This window comes from Neopelma chrysocephalum, unplaced genomic scaffold (assembly GCF_003984885.1).
Source record: "Neopelma chrysocephalum unplaced genomic scaffold, ASM398488v2 Primary Assembly neopelma1_91, whole genome shotgun sequence".
Lineage (NCBI taxonomy): Eukaryota > Metazoa > Chordata > Aves > Passeriformes > Pipridae > Neopelma > Neopelma chrysocephalum.
The window spans coordinates 5,855,531-5,864,968 of record NW_020897753.1 but is presented as its reverse complement, the minus strand read 5'-3'; the positions used below and the strand labels follow the sequence as shown (position 1 = coordinate 5,864,968).

The window sequence follows — 9,438 nt, the reverse complement described above, 5'->3', positions numbered from 1 at the left end:
TATTTCCCAGTAATGAAAATTAGGTACAGGGCATTTTTGCTGCCACTGCTTCCTGCAACAAGCAGACAGACAGTGTTTGATCCTCCATTAAGGAGCAAAACAAGAGACCAGGAAGCTTTTGGTGCTGTAGCACAAGAGGTTTTTAATATTAAAAATCATTCTGTTTAATCTGCAGAGTGTCCCCCCCCGAATTAACCTGGTGGTGATGATTGTTGTGCAGTGCCAGCAATGAGATGGGTGAAGATTCATCCTGTGCTATGAACATTTTAACTTGAAACATTGTCTGAAGGTCAGGAGCACTGAACAAGGGACAACAGAGTGACAGGAAAAGCAATGGAATGTTTGGAGTGGAAAAGGGCTGAAAAATGCACTTTAAATACATTTTAACAAACTTAAAGAATCAAATAATTTCTTTCAGGTCATATAATCACAACAAAGAAAAGAAAACAGAAAGGAGAAGTTACTTTATATTTAATTATTATATATTTATTATGTTTTTATTATTATATTTTTATTTTATATTATTACTTTTAATATGTTCTATTTATTACTTTTAATATTTCATTATTTTCTTAATTTTTTATTTTATATTATTATAATTATTGTTAGTGTAATTCTTTTATATTATTATTTTATTATTTATATTTTATAATTTTGTTATTTATATTATTATTTTATTTTATCATATTATATTATTATATTTATACTATATTTTTTAACTGTATGTGTGACATAAATACCAACACTGGCAATTTCCCAGTGACATTCCATATGGGAGAGGCTGCAGAATTCTTGTATCTCCATCAAATACAGATGATTGAATTAACCACTCAACCTCCCCTGAGCGTGTCTCCATCTATAACAACAATCTCATTGGACTTTATTTTTAATTTCCAGTTTTTCCTGGGATTTTTTAATGCCAATTCCTTCCCCCGGCGATGCATTTATGGTAAATTGCTGCAGAGTTTGGGGCTTCACAGAGTCAACAACGAGCACATCAAATAAATTTCAAGCACATCGAATAAATTTGGGTTCCCTTCTGTTTTGAAAGCACTCTGGAATAAAAACCCCAAACCTTTGGGGCTCCTGTGTGGCAGGTGGGAATGTCCCACTGGAAACCAGAGCAGCTGCTGGATCCCAGATCCTGAGGAACTGCCCAGTGGATCATTATCTCCTGCATGTTTTCACACACACATTGGGCAGGAGGTGCAGCCATTTGCTGAGGAAAAGTCTCTTTTTCTGGCCTCTGAGATGTATCCTGGTTACTGCTCAGGGACAGGGAATGGGCTCCCTGTGGCATTCCTCAGCCACACATTTATTACAATAACTAGATTATACAATTAGAACAATTATAGCATAATTACAGAAGTGACTCATTTCGTTGGTGCAGTTCCATTAGGCCTCGCATGCCCTGCAAAGGCTGTTCCTGGCATTTTTGGGATATTTGTGTGACCTTTACCAGGAGAAGTCACCCAAGAATAGTTTCCTGTAGCTTCTCAAATTCTGGGCACAAAAAAAAAAACCTGCTCAGCATTTCTTAACGACAACTTCTCTTCCTGTGCACTCTTCTTTTATTATTATTATTATTATTTTTATTTTACAGCAACACTTCTGGCAGCAGCACAAGGAATTCAGGCCCTTGCAAGAGGATTTTCAGGATGCACAGCACAACCTCTGTAAGTTGTCCAGCATAAAATACTGTTCTGCTTTGGGATTTCAGCATTTGCAGGAAGGAAGGGAGTTTAAACCTATTTAAGACTGAGGAAGGGAATTACTATTCAGCTGGAAAAAGAAATTGCTCAGAAAATCTGGACACTTTTATATCTTTCTTTCTCTCAACTCTATCTGCATTTAAGGGCCTTTAGCCTGTAATAAAAGCAATTAATTTCCTGACCAGCTCAGCAAAATGGATAAAGAAACACCCTCCAAGAGAGTGAGGGTGTGAATCCACATATTCAACAAAACAGGGGGGAAATGCTGTGAGAGGCTGAACTCGAGTGAAACCTGTAAAATGTGAATTAATATTTGTTGCCCATATAACAAACAAACATAACTCAAGAAAACATGGAATATGGAAGGCAAACCTACTTCTTGTACCTAGAAACTATAATATTACATATGTTTCTCGTTGCCCAGGTGGGGAACACACCCTGCCACAGATGTTTAACCCTCAGCAGCACCAAATTCCTTCTTCTCCATACATGATCTCCATTCCATCCTCAGTCAGGGATGCCTGGGTGATTTGGAGGGGCAAGTGTTGTTATTACAAGGTAAAGGAGTCAATCCTAATTCACTTAGGTTTATTTTCTAAGTGGCTAAAGAGATGTAACATCAGCCTCCGAGGAGGGAGGGCAGCTCCTGCGTGTGTGGGAATATTAATAAGGATTGGCTCGAGGTAAGCAGCCAGCAGGATCTGTTTGCTGAAGCCAATTAGTTAGTAATCAGCAGCTTGCTCACTTTAAAATGTCTGATTATTTAAAAATGAAGGAAAAATACAGCCTGGAGAGCGATATCAAACCCAGTCGGGTGAGAAAATCAAAGTGTGCGGCACGAATTTTGTAACCTAAAAGAGACAGTGAGGAGGATTGCATTAAAAACAGAACCTGCCCAAACTCTGGGGGGGGTTTAAATCCACTCTGACAACAAGACTTTCCTCTGTTCAGCACTTGAACTTAAACTGTGGGCTTGGATATGCTGCTATGGAATAAGAATGTTGCAGGTTACACTTTTCACATCAAAGGGCCGGGGCTGGTTGGAAAAACACTCTGCCTTCTTTACTTCCTTGGTGTCTTTCTGAAAATCTCCAAGGGCTGAACACTTAATGGTGAGTAACCTTTCCTGGAAACTCTTAGTAGTTGATAGAAGTCACTGAGAGACAACCTGAACACAGGACAAGGGACATCCTTCAGCTCCAGGCTCAGAGTTGGGAACGACCTTATTTGTACCTCCATGACAAGTCCCTGGGTTTGTTTAACTGCAGAGCAAATCCATTTAGCACCAATGTCCCCTGTGAGTAAATCCTTTGCTGCTGCAGCCCCTGAGCCCTGCCTTTGGTCCCAAACCAACCACAGACCAAGGCAAACCAAGATTTTCAGGCTATTTTGCATGTTTTAGCATTAAGTAATCCCCTGGTTGCAGTAATGTCCATTCTCCTGCTCCCTCTCCAGCTGTTCCACAACATTCTCTCTTCAAACCCCATCACTTCCAGTTTTATCCAGGACAGAGTCTTTCCTGCAAGGTTTCAGTTGGCTTAAACTCTCAGGTTTCCCAGGATAAGGAATCAATAACCATTTAATATTTAAGCAGCTTACAAGCCACAATTGAACTGTAGATGTGACAGCAGTGTCCCAGCCACAGAGAATCCCAGGAAATCCAAATGCCAGTGGCAGCAAGACATTAATACAGGTCAGGCTTATCTCTACTTGAGAACCAAGCATCTCACTTGGAATAAATACTGGTGATGATCCTCCCAGGGGTTACTTTTCTCCCATTGAGTGCATCCCTCTGTCTGGGAAGGTAAAATCAGATTTGGGGCGGATCGTTGACAGTGTGGCTTTAATAGAAAGACAGCCCAGAGCCAAGCAAAGCCCCAGTGGTCAGAGCTTCAATCTCTCTGCCCATAAAGCAGCAGCTGGGATCAATTATTGCCCCTCAGGTGATCCATATCTGCTCGTCCATCGGGCTGTGGGGCAGCCCCTTAAATCTCTTTCCTGACTCTGCAGAACCAGAGCCCTCCCAAAGAGTTCCTGTGCCCGGGATGGAAATGCAGCCGCGTGGTCTGGACAGGCTGGGATTCAGCACTGAGAAACCACAAAATCAGACTGCAAGAAACCATAATCTGTAAGTACAGAGAGACTTTTTACAACACTCCTTCACACTCTGGTTTATCCTCTGCACTGCCAGAAAAGGCAGCTCAAAGTGCAGCTTAGGCACAAGAAAGGGCTCAAGCAAACAGCTCCACTGAGCCCAAATTAGGGCCTTCCTCTGCACCTGCATGTGTTCATTGACCCAAAATGGCAGGAACAGGCAGTTTCCAAATATGTTTTCACCTCCAGGTAGTGGCTGAGAAGTGATCCTTGTAGGAACAGGCTAAATAAATATAAATGTGTATATAATACCTGCCTGAAATCCGTAAGATGGTGGACAATAGGGATCTTTTCACATTACAGGCTTAAAAGCAAGATAATCCCTTCTCTTTTTAAGCAGTGTGAATACTTCCCCAGCAAACATTCTGAAGCTTTAAATGAATTCAGTGGTATTTGTTCCAAGCCTTTAAGAAGAGGTAAGAAACCTGAAACAAGGGTTGTGTGGCGATAAGGAGCCTCGGGCCCTTGTAATCCTCGGCTTGCTTTTGTATCCTGAGAAAATGCAGGGCTTTGTTGCAGACAATTGGCTGCTCCTTGGACATCACTAATCCCTTGGGCAGCAGTCTCTGCCTTTGCCAGCAAGGAAAACCCTCGTCCTGAACGAGTTTTGTCATCTCCCAGTGCAATGAAGAGATTCCTGCAACACAGTCAATTGGTAAGTCCTTTCCTGGGTGATAATTTGGTTTATTTTCCTGTAGAAACCTCATGGCAGGAAACAGTTGAATTGAGAATAAAGCAACAGGCAAGGCATGTCCCCCCAGTTTGCTTTTTTGCTGTAATTTCTCACTCCCTGCCTACCTGGGGGTGAGCTCCAAGGGCATGTCCTGTGCCGCTCTGGTGTTTGCCTGTGAAAAAAACCCTTAATTCTTACGAACTCTTGGCTTTTAAAATTGCTTTATGACTTCCAGCTTTGAGGAGCTCCAGCATAATTTATGAGTTTCTGAGGGCGTTCCCTGCTGACTCTGCCACGTGGATTTTAAGCCACAGGTTTGTTAGAAGCAGCCTCAGTGACTCCTCTGGGGCTGGGAGGACACGGTGGGATTTTCCAAGGCAGTTTTATTTCGGATTTACAGGAGCTGAATTAGAGGGAGGTATCAGCAGTCTTGTACGTGAGCAAATACCCAGTGACAGATAATTCCTGGTGGTATCCAGCCCCTAGCACCCATTTTTCCAGGAAGCCAAGCCTGACAGGTTGTCTTTAAGCTGGTATCAATCAGTAGAAGAGAACAGCTGATCACACACAGCACTGGGAACCAGCATCTGGAGAGGCAGAGGGAGCCAGGATTTAGGATGCTGGTCAGGAATTGGGAGCATTCTGCTCCCAGAAACTGAGTGTCCAGTGCCCTCAGTGCACTGGGAATAACAAAGCTGTGAATCCCCCCCAGTGTCCCAGAGGGAAAGCCCAGTGTGCAGCCCTCTGGAATCACTCCAGTTCCCACCCATCCCACAGGTAGAAAACAGATCCACACCCAATTCTGTATTTCTTGCAGAGCAGCCAAAGTCACAGTAAAATCAGATTAGATGAGAACTATCAATAAGAACTCGTTGCCTGTTCTCCCTCAGGATTTCAGGGGTGTCTGTGTATTCCATCTGACCCTGCAGTATAATTAGTGATGGATCCATTATGGTAAGGATGGCTCAGTCTGGGGAATGATACAGTTGAGATCACAGACTTACTAGTAGAGTTTTCCAAGAGAAAATATGTTCCTATCACATTTACTCCTCAATTACTGCTAATGAATACAAATAACTTACTTACTTAAAGCAATTATAAACCTCGTGCTAAGAAACCAAAATTAGGTTAAGCAAGCACAACTCATTTATTCCCCATTTCTCCACTGGCAAAATAATTCAATTACATTTTGCAATTTTTAAGAATGCTCTGTATAAATCATTGACTTTATTCTAATATCATTATTGAAAAGGCTACAGGGGTTTTTAGGAGCTGCAAAAGCTTTCACGAGTCCAGATTCTCCCCACACCTGGTGTAAAAGCAGATGAACATATGGGAATGGTTTGACTTGAATGTTCATTCTTCTCCCCACTTCTACAGAAGCATTTTGCAGATGTTTTCTTTTCCACAGATATTTGCCAGCTTTGTCAGGAACTAAATGACAGCAAGGAATCCAAACCTGCCTCATGGGGGGCAATTTTCTTTTGCTCTGACCACGACAGCCTTTCCAGAGAAACATAAAAGAGGAGCTTTTTAACTTTTTTGCAAGTTATTATTTTCCTGTTACCATTAAAAGAACCTGATGGCTAGACCTGTATCTTCTGAAATTCTATCCTTATTTCCTTTTATTTGATTTCTTTCAGATTTCTTTCTAAACTTTCCTCTTTGATGCCTACATGGAACTGAAAATGCCTTTTTTTTAAATGCTGTCTCTCTGCAGAAGTTTCTGGCTCCTTAGGAAAGCACAAAGCTGTGCACACACAGGTTATATAAACTCCTCTTACCTTGGCTGCCCAATCTCCAACAGGTTTGGGTTTATTTAGTGCCAAAAGAATGATAGAGCTGCGTAAGTTTAACCTCTTTATCTTTGTCCTCCTCCAGTGATTTAGCTCCTGGCTCACCTAAATAATTAACTCCGGCAATGTCTTATAATCAAACTTTAAATCAGAGTCTGTGACCACTTGCCCTGGATTTATGCTGTTAGGATTTGTATTGTTGTCTTTAACTTTTCCAAAATAACTGTGCTGGTTTATCTTTTGACATAACACAGCCACTGAGGTGTCTCTTTCCATCATCCCTCAAGTACTTCAGCTAATCAGCATTTCTGGTCCGTGGTTACAGTCTCCTGGCAACAAAACTTTGTCTTAAACTGACCCTTGTTGTTTTGGAGACCCTGAGCCCAGAGCATGTTATAGCTCTTCTTTTTACAAACACACTTAGTACTTTTCCTTGGTTTTCCTTATTTTCCCTTTTTATTCCTCATTTGTCTTACCCTGTTGCTTGCCTGAAATAAAGCATCGGGAATATGTGAGCATTTAGACACACACTTTAGATTCCTACTTCTGATTGTGTTGACATGAGAAACAAAAGCAAGTCTTGCACAGAAACACCCAGTGACATCCCCATTCCATGTTTTCTTGTGTAGGATCAGCCCAGATAACAGGTTTCTGGCAGTGGGGTCCCAGGAACACACTGTGGATTTCTATGATCTCACCCAAGGCACAACCCTGAACCGAATCGGGTACTGCAAGGACATTGCCAGCTTTGTCATCCAGATGGACTTCTCTGCAGACAGCAGGTACATCCAGGTATGTCTGGGATGGCCCTGGGAGGGTGGCATTGGCTGTGCCAGCAGGACAGGAGGGAGGCACGAGGTGTGCGAGGGCAAAGGATCCCTGGGCGAGGGAACGGGGACGACCCTGGGAAAGGAGCTGGGGATTCTAACCCTGGGGGATGGCTGGGACTGGGAGAGCTGACCTGACTGGGGAGGTTTCCTCAGAAATGGTTCTGATTTAGTAAAACTGGATTGAGATAAGGCAGAGAGTGTGGGACAGAAAGGAATCTGTCAGCTCTGCCAGGAACCATCTTCCTGTAACACCAACGTCATGTGGCACGGGATGGATTCTACAGAACCAAGAGAAAGGAGAGATTTTATCCCAGATGTTTCATTCCTGGTCAAACTGGTTGCTGCTGGCAATCCTGCAGAGGATGCTGGATCTCTGGCAGAGGTCCCAGCTGTTTCCTTTCCCACTTCCAGGTCTCCACGGGCGCCTACAAGCGCCAGGTTCACGAGGTGCCCCTGGGGAAGCAAATCACAGACCCTGCAGCCATAGAGAAGATCACCTGGGCCACGTGGACCAGGTACAGCCAGAGACATCTCCCGTGGGCTCTGGCACACCCCTGGGGCTGTCTGGGCTCTGCACAATTACACCAGGGCTGCCCCGGAGCCACGGGGCTCCTGTCCTGGGCCCCTCCCACGGCCTGGGCCACTGCAGCTTCCCTTCCCCTGTCCCCGGGCTGGCACTGCCTTGTCCCACCCCAGCCAATGCTGGCAGCACAGGAGGCCTGGAAGCAGCACAGGAGGCCTGGAAGCGTGTCCTGGGTGTGCTGAGGGGTTGTGGGGTCATTAAAATACATTCCCTGACAGGGATGCACCCAGGAGCCTCTGGCCAGGAGTGCAGAGCTGTGGCTGTGCTCCCCTGCAGGAGGTGGGACAGGGGATCCTGCAGGATCTGACAGGGGGTGAGAACCAGGCGGGTTTAGAAGGGAAATGAGAATCCTCGTCCTCCGGCTGCTCTGCTGCCAGGCATCAAAATGTGCCCCAAATTCCCTGTTTGTGAGGGCTCCTGGCAGCTGGTGGGAGGGGGGCAGGCGCCTCTGGCACCGACTGGGAGGGTAAATAGCAACAGTTCCAGAGGAACTGGAACCAAGGGCAGAACAGCTGTTTTTGAGAACCAGTTGCCCTCCAAACAAGAATTCCCTGAGGAGAGAACTGGCCTCCCTCAGTGCCCAAGGGAACACTGGGTCCGGAATGCCTGGGGGAGGGCACACGCAAATCCATAAGGGATGGAGGAGACCCAGGCTGCACCAGGTGCTTGTGTGGAACAGTGCCAGTGGTTTCACAGGAGATAAACCTCAGCATTTATGGATAGAGGTGGTTAAAGGGTCACACCAAACCCCTGTACTCTTGTGATGGTCTCCATGATGAGATCGTGTTCAGGGCAGTGATTTAGAGGAAAAACCTTATTTCAAAGGCAGCAATTCCTTATTACTGGGTTGTGTTGCCTCCCCATCGTGTGGAAGAGCAGCAGCAAGTCAGTCCTGTGGTCTAATGCTTTTATTTTGCCCCGTTTTTGGAGCATCCTGGGAGATGAAGTCCTCGGGATCTGGCCCCGCAACGCAGACAAGGCCGACGTGAACTGTGCCTGTGTGACCCACGCCGGGCTCAACATCGTCACGGGGGACGACTTCGGGCTCGTGAAGCTCTTTGACTTCCCCTGCACAGAAAAATTTGTGAGTGGCCGCTTGATTTTGACCTCTCCAGGTTTGGTTTTTCCCAAACTCCTCAGCAGTGGGTTTCCCAGCACCCAAACCACACGGTCCATCGCCAGCAGCTCCCAGGAGAGCCCGGGGGGGTGACACGGACTGGGCCGTGGAGCTGGGATTGCTGTGGGGCCCAGTCTGTCTGTGTCCCCTCTGAGCTCCTGTGGCCCCTCCTGGTCTGTCCGTGTCCCCTCTGAGCCGCTGTTCCTGCCCACAGGCCAAACACAAGCGGTACTTCGGGCACTCGGCGCACGTCACCAACATCCGCTTCTCCCACGACGACAAGTACGCGGTGAGCACCGGGGGAGATGACTGCAGGTAAGGACGGGCTGGGGCTGGAGTGCAGCCGGGGCTGCACGGGCACAAACACACACACACACAGGGACACACAGACACTGTACACACACAAACACAGACACCGTACACACACAGACACACAGACACTGTACACACGGACACACAGACACTGTACACACGGACACACAGACATTGTACACACGGACACACACAGACACCGTACACATGCACACACAGACACAGACACCGTACACACGGACACACAGACACCGTACACAC

The 9,438-nt window shown here is 45.8% G+C and overlaps 1 protein-coding gene and 1 long non-coding RNA gene across 3 annotated transcripts in view; one reads left to right on the top strand and one right to left on the bottom strand.

Moving 5' to 3' along the window:
* The first annotated feature begins 4,411 nt into the window (after positions 1 to 4,411).
* LOC113972361 (echinoderm microtubule-associated protein-like 6) overlaps positions 4,412 to 9,438 on the top strand; it is an 11,280-nt gene continuing 6,253 nt past the window's right edge. The window contains exons 1-5 of the mRNA XM_027693340.1: positions 4,412 to 4,521; positions 6,965 to 7,127; positions 7,577 to 7,680; positions 8,679 to 8,832; positions 9,080 to 9,180. Of these exons, the coding sequence (XP_027549141.1) occupies positions 7,095 to 7,127; positions 7,577 to 7,680; positions 8,679 to 8,832; positions 9,080 to 9,180 (392 nt within the window). The 5' untranslated portion in view covers positions 4,412 to 4,521; positions 6,965 to 7,094. The remainder of the gene's footprint in view (positions 4,522 to 6,964; positions 7,128 to 7,576; positions 7,681 to 8,678; positions 8,833 to 9,079; positions 9,181 to 9,438) is intronic.
* Positions 4,491 to 9,438, bottom strand: part of LOC113972362 — a 12,653-nt gene continuing 7,705 nt past the window's right edge. The window contains exons 2-3 of one of the 2 annotated variants that reach the window (XR_003535867.1): positions 7,297 to 7,618; positions 4,491 to 6,823 (exon numbers count right to left, since the gene is read on the bottom strand). This is a non-coding gene — a long non-coding RNA (uncharacterized LOC113972362). Of the gene's footprint in view, positions 6,824 to 7,137; positions 7,619 to 9,438 lie in introns of those variants that run through there. The other variant, XR_003535868.1, reaches the window with a different exon arrangement.